This window comes from Leiobunum rupestre, chromosome 4, assembly GCF_980474605.1.
Source record: "Leiobunum rupestre chromosome 4, qqLeiRupe1.1.hap1, whole genome shotgun sequence".
In the NCBI taxonomy this organism is placed as follows: domain Eukaryota; kingdom Metazoa; phylum Arthropoda; class Arachnida; order Opiliones; family Sclerosomatidae; genus Leiobunum; species Leiobunum rupestre.
In genome coordinates, this window is record NC_143387.1 from 62,375,506 (window position 1) to 62,396,848 (window position 21,343).

Consider the following 21,343-nt stretch of genomic DNA (forward strand, 5'->3'; position numbering starts at 1 on the left):
GTTATTACAAATAGGACAAAGACTGTCCATACATGGACTAATTAACAAGTCCATGGTCCATACAAACGTTTCGAAACACGATTCAAAACTCAAAAGAAGCGACTTTTTCGGAAGATTACCCCTGGTGGTCAATTTAACTTTCTGACTGGAAATATTAGTCTACCGCCTTAGCGAACGTTTGTTTTATTAAGTCGTCTCGGTCCTCTCGGAGCAAAGCTTTATATTCTTTGCTCGGGGTCGGCGAAAACGTGATCTTTGGAATAGGCCCCGGGCCCCGACGCCGCGAAATTTTGACCCGAAGACTGATATCAACGGAAAATCTGGTAGCCCTGTTAAAATATATTATAACCGTAGGCAGCACGCCGTTCAAAATCGTTAGGCGGTGGCGCCAAAAAACGATTGGAGGGGTTGCAGTCCCGGCTGAGGGGTCGGACATTTAGCCAAATCGGAAACAACATTTGGATAAAAAACCAAAAATTTCGCTTCCATAGACTTAACATGACAAATCTACAATAAAAAATCCGCCCCTTGGTCCCGGCCATAGAAATCGAATAACAAACTAGAACGATTTTGGAAATTTTGTCGCGGGTTCCGATTAGAACTTTTAAAAAAGCCTGCCTTTGGCCCATGCTTTTCGTTTAGCAATACGCGCAACTGAACGAAGTTACAGCCAAAAAATCGTTGCCAAACTGGTGAACTAACACTATTTCGCCTAAAATTAAATGGCCGACTTTAGCTCGACGCTAACGCGGTTTTTTTTTACATCTTTAAAGTAACTTATCGTGTAAGAGTACATACTCAAAAGAAAACATATCTTTTCACAGGTTAGTGTTAGAAATAGTTTTCTTCTTACCATAATTTCCAATCGCTAAGAACGCACTAGAAAACGCGTTTCTTTCAGATCATAGAAAGATAGTTTTTTAAATAAAAAATGAAGAATGGTTCAAAATTCCGTAATTAAATATTTAAGGAGTAATTACTCAAACAAAAACATATCTTTTCACAAGTTACTATTAGAAATAGTTGTTTTACGAGCAGGGGTTATGGGGAAAACCGGTGCACAGTAAGGGTTTATCGCGAATATCTACGTTAGTATTGTATGTACGGCTATAAACCCAAGTATGAACATTAGGGTCCGGCTATTTCCTACAAAAAATGTTCTATGAACATTTTACATACGAGCAATCGTTGTGTCGTAATCGCGGTTTTAACGTTGTACCTGAAACGCGTCTTACAATTTGGCGCCTTCGTTGACTTAAAACGCATCCGCCGCTATTCATGTAACCGCGTTTAAAATTTACCACCCAGCTAACTCTTGTTATTTTTGCAATAAATCGCTTGAAAATGAAGCTATTGTGAAGGTTGTGTGAGACAAAATGATGGGAAAGTCGGAATAATGGGTCACTTCAATTTAAGTTCATATTGACTGCCGTAAGGAATAAATCCAGTATCAATGCTTTGAAAAGAAAACACGACACCGATGAGACTGTTCGAACCATAGAAATCTCATAGGTAACTAGAATGCTGCCGCCTACGGCCGAGCTTGACGTCAGTTCGCCTTGAACCTTCAGCCAATGAGAGGCCGTAGAGTGGTTCCGCCAAAGAGGATAATAATCCTCCTTGGATCCGCTACTATAGCGGGAGATAGGTGACGTCATTCTCTCTGGTGACATTAAATTCTTGGCAGAACCACTCTTTGAGCTCTGATTGGCTGAGATCTGGCTATCGTCTGCCACGGCGTTTGGCCCATTTGCCAGTTACACGGCAGGATTCTAGTTACCTATGAGATTTCTATGGTTCGAACGCGAGCGAATCAACCTACCAAATGATATAAGAAATATTCAACATTAAAATTTTCCCGTTTATATATGAACTTAAATGTAATATAAAATCGTCTTGAAAAACCGTTTATTGCTTTATAACATTCAAAAATAATATTAAAATTATTAACATTAATAATATAATAAGTTTGCGTTGTCAACCCGCGTATTTTGAAACGGAAAAACCCGATTACTATTGTTAAATCTTGGATTAATAATATGATATTTTTAATACGAAACAAATAACGAAATACGTGGAATTTTTGGCGTTAAATAAGCTTAGAACGTATTTAGTTATTTGTTTCTTATTACAAGGAGCGTTCGCCATCATTTAACCAAGATTTAACGATAGTAATCGGGTTTTTCCGTTTCAAAATACGCAGTAGATTAAACCGAGGCTTAAGACTGGGCAAGATTCCGCGCCTTAAAATTTTCGTCTACTTTAAAGATACATTCTGAACGAACCAATGGATGAAAAGTTATGAAACTAGCTTTTAAATAAACCTTGAAACTTATTTCAAGTCATATTTATAATTCACCGATGACAAAACTCGTGAAAAGTATTAATATCGTTCCGAATTACAACCTACTTTCTAAAATCTCATTTTTCTTTCAAATACGCGTGTTGACAACACAAACTTTACCTAGACGAGCAGATGCTCGGTTATCTACATGTGGGGGAAAAATATTATTTTTGAATGTTATAAAGCGATAAACGATTTTTCAAGACGATTTTATATTACATTTAAGTTCATATAAACGGTAAAAATTGTCAGTGGAATATTTCTTATATCATTTGGTAGGTTAATTAACGTTTAATTATCGCCAACTTTACATTAATTTCAATGGGGTGGGGGGAAACTTTTAACCAAGTTACGCGCGAGCGCGCCTCTTTAGGCAGCGCAGATGGCGTTACTGTCGTTTTAGCCAAGAATCTAATCGGTACCTTGTCAGCCACTCGATTAAGCGTTGTAGTTTGTTATCCGATTTCTATGGTCCCGGCTTAAAGGGCAACACAAGTGACCATGCAGGGGGGTAAATTATCTTATAGATAAAAAAAACGACTGCGCATGCGCTATCTGCCATCTAGGAGCATCAAACACAAGGAGAACGCAGCTAGCCTTTAAACACGCTAACGAAGGGTGGTGTACGAATTTCATTGGAAGATCGTCACGAGCCTTTACGATGAATGTTTTACGGGCGGGGGGAAGACAATTTCCGAATTTTCCCCTTCCGACGGCAGCAGGCGCTAAAGCATCTAGCCAATGAAAACCGTACACAAGAAAATCCACGACTTTTGACAGGTTGTTGTGTTTGTTGCTCCTAGCTGCCATAGCCTTTCTCTCGGTAAAAAATGCAGAACCATATTTGACGAATTTATTTTGTATAAATGCGTCTCTCGCGGTTTTTATGGAAAATCCATGCATTCTAATTCTTTAGTCGCGAAAATGACTTAGGAAAGTGAAGTTTCCGAGCTTACCGACCAATCGGATCCTTTTTTTACAAAAGAAATGTAATTAAACAAAGATAAATATTCTGTCAGGGTATAATGATAGGGAAATTGTTAAGGGAGACTGGAAATAGGGCGAAGTGTGTGAGGTCTTGGATTTTCTTAATCCAGGGCAGAGCCGGACTGGCTAGTAGTTGGCCCCACCGGCAATGCAATCGTATGGGCCCCATTTCCCATTAATTCAAAATATTTCCTATTTGGCCCCCAATTTGAGTTGACCCCGTTCTGACCGGCGATCGCCGGTTAGCCGCCCGGGCCAGTCCGGGCCTGATCCATGCAGGGTGAGGTTAGCGGCACACATTTACCCCGTCCAAGGCCTAATGTTTCAACCTCCATAATTCAAAATATTCAATTGGAAATAATTTTATTCCAAAACATTGTTAAATCGAATATATCAAAATCTGACTGGATTTCAACTAGACTTTTTCGCTTTAGATAGCTCTCGCGTCCATTTTCCAAAATAGGCTTCGAGCTTAGAAAAGATAGCGCCATCTACTTTAATACCTGTCAACTTAATGTGTGAAGAAATAGCAGACGACTTTTGAATTTGAATGTTCTTTAACTGAAACGTTCAGCTTTGAGCTACGTTCAGTGAAGCTTAACGGTCTTACGTTTGCGTTAATTCCGTTGAGATTTTAACTGAACGCTTTTTTACGATTGTTGTAATTTTTTTTAAATATCGTCTGCTGAGTCGTCCGCAGCGAGCCTTCCGGTGTGCTGTGACGTCACGATTCCGTTTAACAACGAAGAAACCTGGGCTACGTTCAGCAGCAGTCAACGAAAAAAAAAACGATGGAATTGATATTTTCCACCGATGAGCTTTTTCGTCAAAATGACGTCGTATGTTGCTGAACGCTTTTATTCAGTCATCGGTGTTTTTTAAAATGCCGTAGCTTCTATAGTGGTTTTACGTCAGAAATGACGTCAGTCATCGGAAAAACCGACTCTTCCAGCCGATGACTTCGGTGAGTAACCGATGACTATCGTGACGTCAAGACCGGAAACGCGACAAAGCGAACAGTAGGAAACCGAGGTCACCGATTAGTAATCGGTGAGTCCGATGAGCTCTGCTGAACGTACCCCTACTCTTTCAATCGGTGAGTTTGATGAGCTAACGTTGCCAACGTGACGTCAAAACCGGAAATTACAAAAACCGCTCAGTGAAAAAAAGTTGTCAACGTTGAGACCGTTGAGCTTCACTGAACGTAGCCTTTATATCGAGATAATTTTGATTGATTTAAAACTCAGTCGGTAGGCGGCGATACTTCTGACCAAAGTTTAAACTACGCACGAAGCTTATACCTTCAACGCAACTTACCAAATAAATTGTTAAAGCGAGGTTTTTGGAAAAAATCAAGTGTGCTATTGTGTTTTTCGTTAAAGCGAGATTATTGTGTTTTTCTTGTGTGCCATAGGAAAATTCTTGGAAGTTTAGAGTTACCGCTTCGCAAAGTGCTTAAGGTCACAAGCGTTAATAAAATCAAAAGCCCACAAATTATATTTGGGAGAAGAAACGAAAATATGTGAAATTTAAAGGGAATATAACCTCAGGTATTTGGTGTGGAACACCAACGCTTGCAACTCTAGCCGCTCTTGCCTTTAAATTTCCCTGTACAGTGGCGCCAAATATTTTTAAAGCCAAAGGCAAGAGCGGCTAGAGCTGCAAGCGTTGGTGTTCCACACCAAATACCTGAGGTTATATTCCCTTTAAAGAACATTCTATGTAGATACATCTTAAAATGAACTAATAAAATATAATGATTTTTGAAAACAGCTTCTAAATTTATTTTAAAATCTCAATTTTTCGCCAACTTTTTGGCTTACCTCCAAAGTATTAGAGGTTACATTATACTCCTGTATCTCTCCCCGTTCCTGCAATTTGCAATATCGACGAGAAAATTTGTTTAAAAGTAAAAGTCGTTTTATTATTACGAAATTGAAAATGAGAGTAGTTCTGGAAAACCACCAATGACCCATTGGTTGTATATTTCGACAACTTGATGTCGATTTTACGAGTGCTTATTTAAAAAAATACTTACTCAACTATTTACAGTAGATTTCGTTTTGGACGGATTCGTGGTTCATTCGTCGAATTTTGGCGTTCAATCGATCACGTTCACACTCTGAAAGTTTCCAGCCTACCTAATCCACTCGCAACATTCACGAAAGCCTGTCTTCTCCTTAGGTGAGTATCTTTTGCTTTATTAAACAAGTAGTCCCTGACACTAGGTCCGGTTTCGTTCACGAGAGAACTGAACGCGCTAGTGTTGTTTTGCAATAGTATGTAGGGTTCTTCGTACTCTAGAAGGGTGCCCATATCGAGAACCTAAAGGCAAAGGGAAGTGGTGAAATCTTTATGAAGGAAATCAAAGTAAAACTTTAATCTGAATTCGCCAGTTTCAATAATGTAATGGTATTTTGAAATACCCCAAGTACAGTAAACTTTAATAGTTTGGACACGCGCTTTTATTTTATCTTAATTGGCCAATATGATACTTTTGCGCGAGACTAAATTTAAGAACGCGCTGCCTTGGGTATTAGTCTAGCTGATTATTATTATTATTATAGAGACTTGGCACTCCGTAGCTTTGGCCATGGCCGCCATTGTGGTCATATTTTTCTCCCCACGATGAAAACTATTGAAAAAAACTGTGACGTAGAACTGCCAAGTCCCTAAACCGATAGATGGCGGTAATGTTATTGAAACTGGCAAATTGAACCAAGAATTAATTCAGGTACCTAAGAATATGGGGCATTAGCTCTGGTACCACCCTTCCATACTTCGTCACGAAAGTTTGTCTGCTTTTTAATCGCAAAGATAATATAGCCCTCGTATCCTAGATACGAAATCACTGCCTTGCGCATTGTCAATAGATTTTACTATGATTTTACCCATTTCCTGCCGGAACTCCGAAAAATTAAGCTTCATAGTTACCATGGTAACCAACTATAGATAGCGCCCTACAGCTACCGTCGGAAGCCGATTTTTCAAAACCATCATTCAGAAAGCTGTCTGAATTTGCCAGTTTCAATAACATTATCGCCATCTGTTGCTTTATAAATTTAGCACTGAAAGAGGCTACGCGTACTTCAAATTAGTCTCGCGGAAGAGTACCATCTGGGCCAATTGCTTTAAAATAAAAGCGCGTGTCAAAACTATTGAAGTTGGCTGTACTTGTGGTATTTTAAAATACCTTTACATTATTGAAACTGGCGAATTCGAATCTAGGGTACGTAGTTCTATATTATCGTTGAATGTGGCAATCGTCTGCATTAAAGCTTGGAGAATATACGGCCTGCATTAGTAGCGATCGGGTGGGGAGTTCGTTAAATATCAAAAACAGACGCAAAGTATGAGAGGATGGTGTTTAGAAACTCTACAATAACTAAATTAATTCTTGACTGAACTTAACTGAACGGAATCGCTAACCATAACTTTAGAGCAGTCCATTATCGTGTCCAATCTATGGGCGATGGTTAAGGTCGTGCAGCTTTTAAAGTTTTCCTTGACAGTTTGCTGTATCATACTGTCCGTTCTATAAACGAAAATGGATTATCAAGCTGTAAAATCCATATTTCTAGAGTTACCTAGGGTCTATATTAGCAGTCGCTTCGTCCAGAACCAATATTTTGTTATTGAGTAGTATTGTTCTAGCCAAACATAATAATTGGCGTTGACCCACGCTGAAGTTGCTACCACCATCCGTTAAAATCGTGTCTAAGCCACGTGGTAAATTTCTAATTGTAGCGTCCAACTGAACCTTTAGTGGTGCGTGTGTATCAATATTATATTTTTATCGGTATTAAGTTTTTATCAAATGTGTTTATCGGTAAAACAAACTTGTTTCAAGGCATTCCATATTTTGAAATCTGGCCATTTGCAGTCAGGGTCTATGCTCTGTCGTAGTGGTCCGCTGAATAGTACAGGGTCTTGAGGAATGACCGATATATTGCCGCGTAAATGTTCCAAACTAATATCCTTGGTGGATACGTTGTCTATTAGTACGCGACCTTCGGGTTCTCTCAGTCGCATAAGAGCCGCTATGATGGAACTTTTCCCCGCGCCGGTTCTGCCCACAATTCCAACCTTACAAGTACACTGGACTTATAAATCCGAGTCATTTTTGGCACCCGTAATAAATAGAGTACTTACGCTTTGTCCGGGTTTTATTTCGAAGCTAATATTTCGGAGCGACGGTGGTTTAGAATAGTCGTAATACAAGGAGATATTATCGAATCTGATCGACCCGTCGGCTGGCCAATTCTCCTTCATTTTAGCCACGGTGGAAGATTGGTTTTTAGGGTCGGTAAATAGTTGTTCATTCGGTAGTTTTCTGTACTCTAATACCCTTTCAACTGACACCAACTGGAAACAAATTAAAGCATTTCATACTATGGAGTAAAAAGAAGGAGTAGTGTTGTGAAACAATTTTAACGCGTTACAGTGATGCTAGCCAGGGCCGTGCAGAGGAGGGGGCAGGAGGGACAAAACCCCCGGGGCCTGACGATAAAAGGGCCCGGTACAATATAGGGGCCCGGCCCATCGGCTTCCCCTTCACCAGCACACGCCCCCCCCCTTGAAAATTTCAGTTAGAAGGGCCCGTGATGACATAATTTGCCCCGGGGCCCGAAATGTCTCTGCACGGCCCTGATGCTAGCCGGAGAATTGGGGTGGCCATCGGATATTATTTTTACCCGTGAAGCGGCGTGATGACGTCAAAGAGAAACTAGTATGTGACTTTGACGCCATCACATCGCTTCAAAGTCGAGCGGAAAGTCTACTTTTGTCAGTCCCCATTCTAATGTTGGCATCACGATGACGCGTTGGGTTTGTTACCGGACACGACTCTCATATGTTTGCTCCTTGCGTATGCAATAATTATTATATTAAATAAAAAAAAGAATCGAACGTACCAGAGAAACGCTATTTAACATCAATAAAGCTACGTATTGCAAGGCTAGAGCGATTTGTAAGCACGAGGATAGAGCTAGACCCGCTGAGCTTCCACTGCCACCTGAAAATGTCGATTAATTTCGTTTTAACCGATGACATCTCGTAGTTACACCCGGATATTTACTTGAAAAATAAACCATGACGTGAACGCACGTCAGAAAGAAAACACAAACAACTTCGATGCCAGTTTGGAAGAATGAACAGCTGGTCAAATTGGTTATAGTCGCCGAAGTTTGCTTATCTAAAAGAACGCTGAACGTGTTGTAAAATCTGTCCTGTCCTTTGAAACTCCTGATCGTATGCAGTCCGAGTACACTCGAGGCCAAGTGGGAGTACACTGGGCTGCCAGCTAAAATGTAATGCTATTGAAGTCTTTAAAGATACCAACACTGAGAGAAAAATATTGCGTAGAAATTACATGGAAATCCTGGACGCACAGTAGCCAGGAATGTTCTGTATTGTTTACAGAAAGTTTCGTAAATATCTTTTACTTGAGATTCCTGTAATTTATACAAATAGCTGATAGTAAAATTTTCAACCAGAATCATGGTATTGTATACAACTGAAATAATAATTGAAATTTCCAACACGCCTGTAAATTTTACGGAATTTACATTTAAAAACTGCCTGAATATAGCCAGGAAATATTATATATTCTATTTGTTCTTACTACCCTTTTTTAAAATAATTTTATGTACACTAAACATTTCCGTAATTAATTTTTAACCAATAAGGTACTTTAATTGGAAAAAATATTCAACAAATTTGCTAAATATATACCAATAAGCTCCAGCAGAACTAGAGTCCAAAGCAAGAGCCATAAACACGTGCACAACATAGTAATGCAACTCATTGGCTCGGAATTCAGACACGTATTAAACTTAGTTCAAACCATAAACACTAACGCGATGAATTTGCATTTAAATGTATTAACGTTAATTGGTTTTCATTTGATAGGTAATTAAAAATATGACTCCATTGGTGCTTGTACGAGATGTCGCTAAAAATCTTTTCTTCATATTAGTTGATTTACAACAAATAATTAATTTTTATGGATTATTACTGTTTGGTAGCAATTCAACTTCGACCACAATAACTACAGAAACTACCTGTATTTGAAATACCTTAAATCGTCTTCATTTTTTACTGTAAATACGTAGTAATATGTATTGAACAAATATATACATATATAACATTTCTACGATAGAAAATACATGGCTGTCCTCTATTACAAATATCTGAAACAAACCTCTAATTTTTACTATAAACAAATAGTAATATGTACCGAAAATGTATGTATATATTACTATTCAACGATAAATACTACATGAAGCCCCTGTATTTTAAATACCTATGAAACATCCTGTAATTTATACTGTAAATATTTCTCGAATATAGTAATTTAAACAGTACTGTACTGTATTTAAAAAAATACAGAACGGGTGCTGTAAAATATTTCTGTAAATTCTACAGTTTTTTCTCTCAGTGAAGAGTGTATTTATATTTATACTCGAAGATAATAACTGTTGAAACGATACGCGCGAGGGGCTGATCACTCCGCGTAATCGGTGTACAGAGCCGTACCTTTGACTGTACTAATAGGATTACGCGTAATCTTTGAAGTCCCTGCCTTTGGCAGTGCTAATCTAAGCGTAATCCGGTGTACAGACTTTCTAAGAGTGGTTAGCCCCTCGGATACGCGGCCATGATGGTCGAATTCCCCCCTCGCCCCACGAGAGTGGGAAAGCAGCTAACTATTCGAGCGTGAGGGGGATTGGGAGCAACGCTAAAAAAAAGTCTCAACATAGTCATTTTCCCATAGTTGAAATAAATACCTCATTGAAGATACATTACGATTTGGTGATTTTAAAACTTACACGATGAGTCTAATTTCTGAAAATCGTGACTTGGCTTGACGAAAAAGTATCCCAGTGTGATGCAAGTTATCATCAAAAGGATAGCTGGTATTATCATCATAATGAAATAGTAAACAATGACGAACAAGTATCCCAATTCTAGCACCGCTACCTATAATATAAGGTCGGATACTACTTAGAAATGTTTTTATATGATACCAAAAATTCATTCGGGTACCTAAAAGAATACGGGTCTAAATCCACCCCCGCATACTTTGTAGCAACAGTTTGTCTGTTTTTGATTTTTCGTTACACTCTTTCACACGGACGGCTGGGACGTCACTTCTAGGGAGACTCTCCCTGGGAGAGAAGGGCAGCCTCCTACCAATAATTTTGCTCAGTGGCAGAATGAAGTTCTAGACGACGTTTTTGGGAAAAATTAGGGTAGAGTTGGCAAAATCAAGGCTTCTCCTCCCCTAATTTTGCGCCCTTTTGCACGCCCCTGACAGACGAACGCCATCTATGTTTACGTTTTGTGATTAAAAGGCGGACGAAATTACGCTACGAAGTATGCGTGAATAGTAACAGAAACCATATTCTTGGTATCTTTATGCACTCTTGATGATATTGAACTCATTTACCATGAGACTTTCGCACAGCATATAGGCTAATAGATCATCGATGGTTCCCATGTCCCTGGTTACTCTGTTCAGTATTCTTCCTGTAAAATTAAGTTAGAAAGTAACCTCTAAAGAATTACACGACGGCGAGCGTCGACGCAAAAAATCCTCGTTAAGTCTAAAGCTTGATTTAAACTAGGGCGAGTCGATGTACTGAATTTTTCTTTTTCGCGCGTGAAAAATATTGTACGTCCCAAAGTTTAATGACGTGTCAGTACACGCGCTAGTGGAAACTAAGGCTTAAATGCTTGGTTTCCACTAGGGCGCGTCATAATGTAATTTCTTTACGAGCGAGAAAACGATTGTACGTTCCTAAGTTGAATGACGCGCTAGTGGAAACAAACGCGAATGCATTTTTTTGGCTTTGACGCACAACGTCGCGGCGTTTTGACCCTGGGGAAAACCAGTCTTTAGAGTTTAATTACATACCACTCGGGTTGGTTTCAAAGAATGACATGGGCGCCTGGAATAGTCTCCTGATCACTTTGTGGTGAATTCTGTCAGCCGCTCTGTTAGTAAGCGCGTAAAACGCGACTATTCTCGCCATCCATAAAACCAAAAGACAGGATATGAGCAAGATGTAGGTATAGAAATAGCTGTTCCTGGATTTTAGGAACGAAAGGCAGGATCCTGGGATAGTGCTATTAAAGGGGGTGGCCCGGTTAACGGTGCTATTTTCCACTGGACAGTGTCTAGCGGACGTCCTATAGGACACCAGGGCAGGTCATTAAAAATTTACAGCGTCTAGGGCTTTTAGTCTAAATAAAACGTACCACAAGGAGAGGTATATGTCCGTACCGTTGAAAAACGCTTGTGACAGAAGAGCCAACGTGAAAATTAGCAAGATGGCGGGAATGCCTCCTCCGGATTTGATATATTGCCACAAAGTTTTAGCCGTGGTCCTTTTCGAGCATTTACCTATTTCAACTTCCAGTATTTCTTGGACATTCTTAAATTGAAAACGTATTACGCGTTATCCTTCTTTTGCATCGCTATAGCTTACGTTGGTGATTTTTGTGTCGTTATTCTGAGTTGTAGCTTTGCTTTCCTTTTTAGTATCTAAACTTTGGTTTGAGGCATCGCTCAGTTTTCGTTCTAGCTCCGTTTTACTTTTGTCGGTTGATGGTTCCTCCGGCCCTTCTAAAGTGACCAACGTCTCTAAGTTGATTCCTCGCGCCGTTAGTTCCTCGTACGTTCCGTTCGCTTCACATTTTCCCTGTAAAGTAGTTTTGTTAGAAATTCCGTTCAAAGGTTGGTTTTCACTAAGGCGAAAGTGCCACGACAACGAGCGTCGACGCCAAAAATCTCCGTTAAAGGGAGTCTAATCCTTAGCAGAGAAAGTCTATAGCTTTCGCCAATACTAACTCGTGGCGCGAGTTAGTATTGCTGGAAGCTAGACCTTCCGTGCTTAGGTTATACTCCCTTTAAGCGTGGTTTACATTAGCTCGAGTAATAATGTATTTTTCTTTACGCTCGTTAAATCGTTTTTAAGTGCCTAATTTGAATGACGGGCTGTTTTCCGTGCTTAAAGAAAAATGCTAGTGGAAACCAAGCCTTAGGCTTAGGCCTAATACACTTTTTTTTTGCGTTGACGCTCGTTATCGTGGCGTTTTTCTGTAGTGAAAACCAGTCTTTACAGTGATCGTGAACAACGCACTTCCTTCATGACTATAATTTTGTCGACGTTTTTAAGGTGTTGTACTTGATGAGTAACTAACACCCGCGTTTTCCCCTTTAGGTAATCAACAATACAGCTAAAAATAAATATTTTGAGTCAGTACTAGTTTTGAATTTGAGGGGATTTTTTTGTGGCAAACGTGGTTACTTTTGGAATATATTTTTGCCCACTGAGGCGTCCACCGCGCTCAAAGGATCGTCCAATAAGTAGATGTCCGAGTTTGAACATAGTGCCCTATTGGAAAACATTGCTTAGGATGTAATCACACGGATATTCCATTACTTACCTGGCCAGATTGACCCTGGCCTTTTGTCCACCGCTGAGCAATGCTCCCTGTTCGCCTACTAAAGTTTTATCGCCCAGCTCCATCATAGTTATGTCCTGCGTTAATTAGTTTGGCTGTAATGATTCTGTTCTCTAGACTAGCTGGCGGTTTTTGCCGCTCTTACCCTATCCAAGGTGCAAACGTGTAGTGCCTGCAAGTATTTGTTTTCGGTGATATTAGAGAATAATAGCACATTCTCTCTAATGGTTCCCGTGTGTAGCCACGCCTCTTGGGGTACGTACGCGATTTTTCCGATCACTTTCATGTCCCCTTCGGAGATTCGCAATTCCCCCATCAGCAATTTCAATAACGATGTCTTCGAGAAAAAAATAAACATGATTCTCGTTATGAACTAAGCTATTTGGCGTCAGACTATTACCTTCCCAGCTCCTACAGGGCCAATAATGGCTACCAACTCTCCTTTCCTGATGGACATGGATAAATTGCTTACAGCCGATACATTACATTTCTATAACCAGTCGCGGAAAAGAAACCATTTTAAACAAACTATTAAATACATAAATACCACGAGCAATCGCGTACCGCGCTCCAGGTAGCGACCACGTTCTTGGTGATTATGGGCGCGTGATTCCTTTCCGTACCGTCGGCCTCGCTGTCGGTGTTCGGGTGGTCGTTTCGTTTGTCTTCCAAGAGCAGGAACTCCTCCAGTCGTTTCAAGGTGGTCAAACTTTCGGCCACGTTGATGATGGAGTACGAAAAGAGGCGAAAGCTCAAGCGCAGGCTTTCGAAGAAGCTCATGGCGATGAACAAGTTAATAGATGTGATGGTGATCCCCTCGCGCAAGTAATAGGCCATTATGGTCACGAAGAGGGCCAACTTTCCGAATAATTGGGCCATGTCGGATGCCAGTCCCACCGTAGTAGACTGTCGAAGTTGTTGCGCTATCTCCTTTCTACGAAAGTTTCGTACTTTTAGTCAGGTTGTCTTTAAGGATGTTTGATTGTGGTATGTGTAAATACTTTCGCGCGGCTTCGACCTGATGAACCATTTTGTTCTCCCAAGTGTACATTTTAATCACTTTTATAGCTGATACGCTCTCGTTCAAAATTCGGATTCGTTCGTCGGTTATTTTAGATGTTTTGTTCCTGAAACAATGTGAAAAGATTGGCCTTGTATCTTACACTCTTCGGTTAATTAATAAAACGTTATCCTGACAATGATTTAGCCGTTTGAGATATAGAACTGCCTAGTAACGTTTTTTAAACCATTTACTATGGTGACCGCGGGTGTGGGTGGGGATCAGATTGGCCCACGAGCACCCGCCAACATTTTTGTACGTGTGACAATCTTCATACATAGTTTAAGATGGGCAGTCGTCATTTAACGACACCACCCTGCAGGCGTCCGTGGACCTATCTTTTATTTCGGTTAGAGAATGGATGGAAAATGTTACTTTTGAGTTCGGGAATGGTTGGGAATGGATTTTCACTTTGGTCGCTATATTTTAAATTTGGAATGTTAATTTCGGAAATGACACGGGAATGATAACATTTATGTCAAATCTAACGGGAATGTTTATAAGAAAAGGCGTGAGGTCGGGAAATGGCGGGAATGGTAACGTTTCTGCTTCTAATGCAGCCCTCTAGTTTAAGACACGGATGGGGTGGTCTTACGAATCGGTTAATGATATACTTTCGAAAGGCGCGTACCTGAGGTTGGCCGTCACTTTGCCCATGGCAATTTGAAACAATAGTTGTACAAGGAAAATGAGAGATCCCGCTGTCGTAGATACTCCCATGATTTTCCACAAAATGAGCCCGGAGACGATCAGATGCAGCGGCGATGCTATTACGAATGGGAAAAACTTGCCCGTCTATTCAAAAGATTTTTACTCTCAGTATATGTATCAAACAAGAGAAAACAAATTACAGCTACTGAAAATCGATACAGCGATATCAGAAGACGTTCTTGTATAACTTTGTATAGAGGTCGGAATTATCTCTTATCAAACTAAGGTGATTTGAAATTCCACTTCGATTTACTTTTTATATAGATTTAATTTATACTTATTTAAAGCACGTGTACCAATGCCAAACGCCAGTGTGACCCGTGTGGACCCTTAAGCTCATTTTGAAGTAGTCTTAGCCTCATAGGTCTTTGGAAACAAATTGATTTTTAAGTGTGCCCTTTAGGAATTTGCTGGGCCCCCTCAACTGAAAAATCCTAGCTACCGGCCTGTCGTACGTTCTTAGTAACCAAGGTTCTTGTTATTATCACTTAAATTAGACCTTACTCAACACGTAATGTATTAAAGACTATCCATCAATTAAATATTTTAATTTTCTCACCACTTCAAATCGATTGAAATTATTAGACATCATATTGATTATTTGTCCCAATTTTATGTCACTCAAAGCGGACGTACTTAAATTCAAAACCTAGAAAATGCATTCAAATTAGTGAGTGAAAATGTTATAATTTAAGACATAAGTCACCTTAAGATAAGTATGACACGTCCTATTTTAATACTCGTATAATCACCGAATTCAACTCCCTTCGCGACTGCCTCTCTAAAAATGTTATAGTTTGAGCCCACCCCTTGATTAATTCCTGGCTACGCAATCCCTCTGCGTCAAACTCTTAGTAACCGATATCCTATAGTGTCATACTTAGATCTACTACGGTTAATTAAATGAAAACTAATGTCACCTTTTTGTAGAGTAAATGCGAACATCCAATTCTGATTCGTATTCCTTCTTCGCTTCCGCCGTGAAATATAAAATTGCCGAGATAGGAAAAAACCATCGAGCTTAGCCATAACAAAATGAAGCAGCTTTCGAGAGTCAGTCCGTATTCGTTTCCACCGTGGTTATAATATCGTACAATTTCGCCCAAAATCAAAGGTTGAATCACCCTCAAAAAGCAATTCTGACCAATTTCATTCGCAATTACCAATCGTCAAAATGAATTGTTTTTAAAATTATTAATTTACGAAATAATTTAATTTTATACTTGTAAAACTGACAACGTGACATAGTAAATTATGGGTCCTTTATTGGCACGGAAAATGGCTTTCACCAGACTGGGCCTGTATTTTGGATGATGGTCTCTCTTCTTTAATTCTTTCTTCCATTGTCTATAGCGTAATTATTTAATTAGGTTTTTTAGATTTTGGTGAGCCAACATTTTTGAAGACCAAGTTGTTCCGTGAATGATAAATATTTCCAAAACGCGTTGACCAAGTTTGAAAGAACCGTTGGTTTTTGTGACCAAGACTTCGCTCTAAACATTTCAATCTAATCTTTTCATAACGCAAAACTGAAGGGTAATATTAATATAATATATCTCGTCGACTTTTTGTGGAGCGTGTCCACGAAAATGCAACGTGTTTTCGCGAACTCGGGACGAAAGCTGCGCTCCCATAAGGTTGGACAAAAATGTTAGCTCGTGCGAATAGGTCTTTATTGTTAAATGATTTGATTTAATAAATAATAATAATAATTAATTTACTTCTCGAATGTTTCTCCGATTAATTTCGATTGGTATTTCGGGATGCATTTGTACAAATCCGTTTCATTCAAGTCCCTCTTGTTTGCCAGAATAACCAAACGATAAACCCAACTACAGTTCGTAAAACAATATCGTCGTAATGTTAATTCATAAGTATTTAAAATCGGGAAAATATTATTTATAAATCAGTAAATATTTCTAGGGAGTGTAATTTCTACATTTTACAACCTCTAGCGGTGATCCAGGATGCCTCGTGTACTTTCGCGGTTTGGCGTGAAATTCGCGCCGGTTGAAAATTGTCTAAATGAATACTACTATCCTGATAATTATTTAATATAAACCTCTGTTAATACTGAACGACACGTTTTCCTTGTAGCAACCTTTTATAAAAATTCAGCACTTAATAAATGGTTAGAAAGTTTTCGTCAATAGATAAATTTATAAATCAAAGATGGTCGGTTCAAAAATTAATATCATATATGGCAGTTGAAATGTTTTCATAATTTTCCTACACATTTCGTTTCACCATTCAAACAATAGTTATTGGACATTCCCTCCTATGGCTTTTGATATTTTCGGCACGACTTAGTGGTAATTGGTTGCGCACGTTATCCCTAAAATTGTTGTAAGTTATATTCCCTTTAAAAGCTATAATTTACCTTGGTTTAAAAAATGGCCCATCTTGCTATGGCATAGACTTAAGCAGTGGCGTAAATAGTGCCTCCGCAGATCCCGCGGCGCGGGGGGGGGGCGAAAACTAGGGGGCCCCCAAATGTTTATGATTAAAATCGGTGCTATTTAAAAGGGCTCCGAGTCGTTTTTCGCGGGGGGGGGGGCAGAGTTCCTAGTTACGCCACTGGACTTAAGGTTTCTAAAAGAGCTCAGAACGCGTAGTTAATAATCCTCTAATTTAATTATCACACTAAAACGGAAATTTTGTTTAATTTACCTGTGGAAAAGTCTCTGGAAGAAGTTCGCTTTTAACCAAGGATTGGATTTGGAATCTGAAACCTCCATTTTTTCTTCTTCTTTACGCGAAGAGTAAAAACGTAGTCGATTACAGATATTAAAAAAGAATTCCCTGACTTATTACAGGGTATACACTTTGAACGAGTTCCATCATTGGAAACTGTATTTTTTACGTATCTGCCTTCTCTTCAAACTATTTCCCCCAAAAACCCTTTGATTCTGTAAATTCCATTACAATAGACCGATGAATGAATGAATATTTATTTTCCCTTTGAAATACAAATCCCTTTTATAACAGGGAGGACACCATTTACTGGATTAGCGAGACCGATTTTTAAATATCCGTAGTCGTACCAGAAAATGTAGTTTTATAATAATTCCGAGTATTTATTAACTTTCCGCCGAAACGTGTATATGGGCCTCATCTAGTATAAATAAAAACGTTAAAATCGAATCTTAGCTGTAAACAAATTGTGAATCGGTGAATAACTTGGCTCGTTATTCATTGAAACCATTGAGCCCACCCAACATTTTTAGGTCTTTGGCTAAAAGTAAATTTCAATTAACAAAGAAGCTATAGGCGGCTATGGAATAAAAATGCAAAAGCATCCTATTGATAAATTCATACCATGTTTAATTATTTTTTTCACAGTAGTCGTAGCGTATAAAACGACCCTAAATGGAAATGTGACAGAGTGCCCTATCCTAAGCTACGGTCATACGTTTCTTTACTGTTTTAAAACTAGTTACCGAAAAGGCTTTTAATGTAAAGTAATTTATACGTGTTTTAGAAAAAACTATTCTTCCAGATGTCCAGCTAGAATGTTGGCTTTCCGCCTGGTCGGGTAGGGCAACCCGAGCCCCCTGACAATGCTCTAGCCTCTGCTTTGGCCTCTTCCTACCTTATGCCAAGTTTCGGGCTACTAGGGTGATGCCTACCAAGTCTATTGGTTGATCCTCTACTGGCTTCAAAACTTAGACAATATTATGGTATTCAGGGGGGGGGGGGGGCTAATGGATAAGCAAAACTCAGGAAAGAAGTAACTTTAAGCTAGGAGCAACAAACACGCCCCTAGCTCCTAGCTTTAAGCAGCAAACGACCAGTTTTAGAGTTAGTACACCAATGTTTTGAGAATGGTCGTTATTTGAAGTCTACTTTTGACATCAAATCCATAATTATAGGTGAGGTTGTATATTATATTGAGGCTTTCATATCACTGTACGTGTTGGTCGGAACAGGTCGGGATCGGTTGAAGAAGTTGATTATCCGGTCGGATTCAGTTTGGACAATCTTGGGAAACACGGACTATGGTTACTTGAAACTCGACTCGGCGATAAGCCTAGTTTTAAAGTAATCTGATAAGGATCAGAGGAGTTGATTTGTTTTTCGGTTATGTGAAGTTATTCGAGGCGGTTTTTTCGTCTATAAACGAGGTCAAAGTTGGAGTGAAGAGTTGCGTGATAAAAATAGTTAGAAATAGTTAAAATGGAAACGTAAGTTATTGATTTTACTTTGGGAGGATCCATAGCTGTCATACGTGTAAAATTCTAATTTATAACTATTTTCGCGGTGAAGGTTTCCGGATACCAGAGATCCGTTCCGAGCGATCCCTTATCTTCGTTGCCTGTGTCAACGATCACCATGGTAGACAATGACCATGGTTAACCTATTTCCCCAACTGCCTACTTTGGTTGCGCGCTTGAAACAAAGTTGGCAGCGCGTATGAACCTCCCCCCCAAAAAAAAATCCCTTCCACCGCCACTGAGCAGGGCTGAATAATTTTTGGAACTTCCATACTTTTTTTGGATCAACTAGTTTCACATTATGCCACCGGGTTTAACTAAACTAGAGGTGATTGATGCTAGTTCCGTTAAAAACAAAGCGTAGCGCGTGTTAGAAAATTATTTGTCGATATAGTTCCTACTCTCGTGAGAAAACATTTCGAATTTAAAGTTAAATTATACAAACTTTGTAAGTTTTTATCTAAAAAATTTACGGTTCATTGTTGTTTATATTCAGAGGCACGAAATATTTATGATCGCTTGAACTAAACCTTGATTGAGCAATAATTCTGAAAATCCGCTTATTGCCCCACTTATTGGTATTATGTTGTATATGCTTTTAGGTGAAAAACTTGGGAGAAGGATTTGGCACCTCCGTGTAAATAAACAATAATAAACCGTTTCATTTTCGAATTGAAAAATAACAATTCGTACTCGCACTTAATTTACATGATAACGTTTTATCCGCCTTTTACTAATTGCAAAGTACCTCGATGTCGTAAGCAAGTGCTTATTTTGCTTAATGGTTAATTTAGCCCTGATACCGGCTTACTCCGGACTTACCTTCTAACAGCTTGACGGTCGTATTATTATCAAATTCTTTTTAGATATGGCAACGGACGTTATAATCTCTCCAATCCACGACTTAAATGGCTCGAAAAGTGAAATATCGTTTTAATACACGTCGAAATGCGATATCAAACACCGGCCCGGGGGGGGGGGGGAGAAATTTAAAGGACGCAGGTGTAGGATTCTTGGTTCGGATTTCCACTCCGCGTCGCAATGCACGGCTAACGTTAATTTATCGGTATTATTCATATTTTTATTGTGTCCATCTACGAAATGACATTCAACTGTCTTTGGGACATATTTCATACAATGAAACGAGAATTATTGCGATTTCGTTCTTCCTTGAAATTGCGAATTAATGCGCTATGGCGAAACGACATTGCTTGGAATCGGAATTTCCCGCCGCTTCTACTTCTTGGAAAGAAATAACGTTGAGTAATATCATAAGTGTATAATATCGTGACATAAGTGTGACACTTTCTATACTGAGAGCTATTCACAAGACAGAGGGCTGAATTACGGCCATCCTATTGCTAACGCGTCACGCGTAGCCTTTGACAGCACCTCACTAGGGGGAGATTTTCTTCTTGCGATGACGTCACTACGTTACTAGCTCTCAGTAAAATATTTCCCAAAGTGGCCAACTTATGGAACAATATTATAGACTTATGGTAATATCAGTCGTCTTCATTTCTAGGCTACGTAAAGGTATATTTTTTAAATTCACTGTTAGCCCCCATTTGCCTAATTAATTCCACTTAATACCAACGTATAACGTAAACAAAAGATAATGAGTGGTACCTGTAACATCGCCTTTGAGGTATACATGTATAGGGTAATTTTTGAAATGTGACACTAGCGCCTTCTACCGCCAGTTGTTCTTTTTAATATATTTTATCGTGAATATATTCGATAGTTTGTTTGTTTAGAAATGCCATTTATTTTAAATTAAACTAGTAGCACTTGCTAAGAACGATATCCTTAATAAATATGATGTTGTAATCATAAAATAAATGCTAGGTTTTGTATCCACCCTTGATTCATTTCAACCCCCTCTTAAATACGCCCTTGTTTTTGGCCAATAACTGCTCTAAGAATATCGATTCGTTAAATTGCCTATTTTAATTATTTCTACCTATCGCGGGTCCAAGTAGATTTGCGGCTTAATAAACCTATTTGGTAGTAATTTTGTAACTATGACTCTAAAAGGCAATAACGTAACTGTTCCTCAATTTAAAAAATGAAAAATTTATGTTTTTATAAATTATTAGTGCTTGATCGATTTGTTTAAAATATTTTTATGGCTTTGTTATCTCACTCAAGCGGAACGCATATTATTTTCGCAAAATTGCAACGAAAAAACCTATTTTTAAAGTCGACCTTTTTCCATATTCTATTTAAAGGGTCACAGAATCGTTTAAAATTTTGTGGCTACATGATAACGTGTTTTGGAAAGTCGGAAGGTACGCTTTGGTCACATGACGGAAAGGGAGGAGCTACCTGTTCTGAGGGAAACCTGTTGCAAATATCAGTTTATACATGTTTTAAAAGTTGAACAAAGACCCTAATTCATATAAAAAACTCATTTAACTTCCAAATATATTTAACTGGTATAAATACTCTGAAATAGTTATTTTAATTTTGGTGTCCATATTTTATTTATTTATTGTTTATTGCGCTTGAAATTTTTTATTTTTTTTGAAAATGAAGTAGTACATAAAATAGTGC

General features: G+C 38.9%; 2 protein-coding genes across 5 annotated transcripts in view; one reads left to right on the forward strand and one right to left on the reverse strand.

The window, feature by feature from the left end:
• Nucleotides 1-21,343, forward strand: part of LOC149948671 (uncharacterized) — a 39,014-nt gene that overhangs the window by 41 nt on the left and 17,630 nt on the right. Inside the window, exon 2 of the mRNA XM_090173762.1 lies at nucleotides 5,384-5,515. The gene's annotated coding sequence lies outside the window, so the exon portion shown is untranslated. The remainder of the gene's footprint in view (nucleotides 1-5,383; nucleotides 5,516-21,343) is intronic.
• Nucleotides 67-19,689, reverse strand: LOC149948672 (ATP-binding cassette sub-family C member 4-like). 4 transcript variants are annotated; one of them, XR_016480681.1, is made up of 27 exons: nucleotides 19,610-19,689; nucleotides 17,244-17,322; nucleotides 16,295-16,405; nucleotides 15,797-15,920; nucleotides 15,494-15,712; nucleotides 15,133-15,222; nucleotides 14,494-14,657; nucleotides 13,804-13,929; nucleotides 13,367-13,736; nucleotides 13,203-13,292; nucleotides 12,948-13,139; nucleotides 12,785-12,879; nucleotides 12,646-12,732; nucleotides 12,478-12,574; nucleotides 11,824-12,036; nucleotides 11,594-11,769; nucleotides 11,250-11,524; nucleotides 10,782-10,861; nucleotides 10,162-10,312; nucleotides 8,409-8,633; nucleotides 8,245-8,345; nucleotides 7,484-7,696; nucleotides 7,172-7,417; nucleotides 6,919-7,091; nucleotides 6,761-6,866; nucleotides 5,370-5,656; nucleotides 67-329 (listed from the first exon to the last, which is right to left on the reverse strand). XR_016480681.1 is itself a non-coding variant. In XM_090173760.1 (26 exons), the coding sequence occupies exons 2-26, from the start codon at nucleotides 17,309-17,311 to the stop codon at nucleotides 5,447-5,449; spliced, it is 4,002 nt and encodes a 1,333-aa protein (XP_090029886.1). In that variant the 5' UTR covers nucleotides 17,312-17,322; nucleotides 19,610-19,689; the 3' UTR covers nucleotides 5,089-5,446. The 4 variants fall into 4 exon arrangements, 2 of the variants coding, with proteins under 2 accessions (XP_090029886.1, XP_090029887.1); XR_016480680.1 differs by lacking the exon at nucleotides 67-329 and adding an exon at nucleotides 5,089-5,202; XM_090173760.1 differs by lacking the exon at nucleotides 67-329 and having other exon boundaries at nucleotides 5,089-5,656.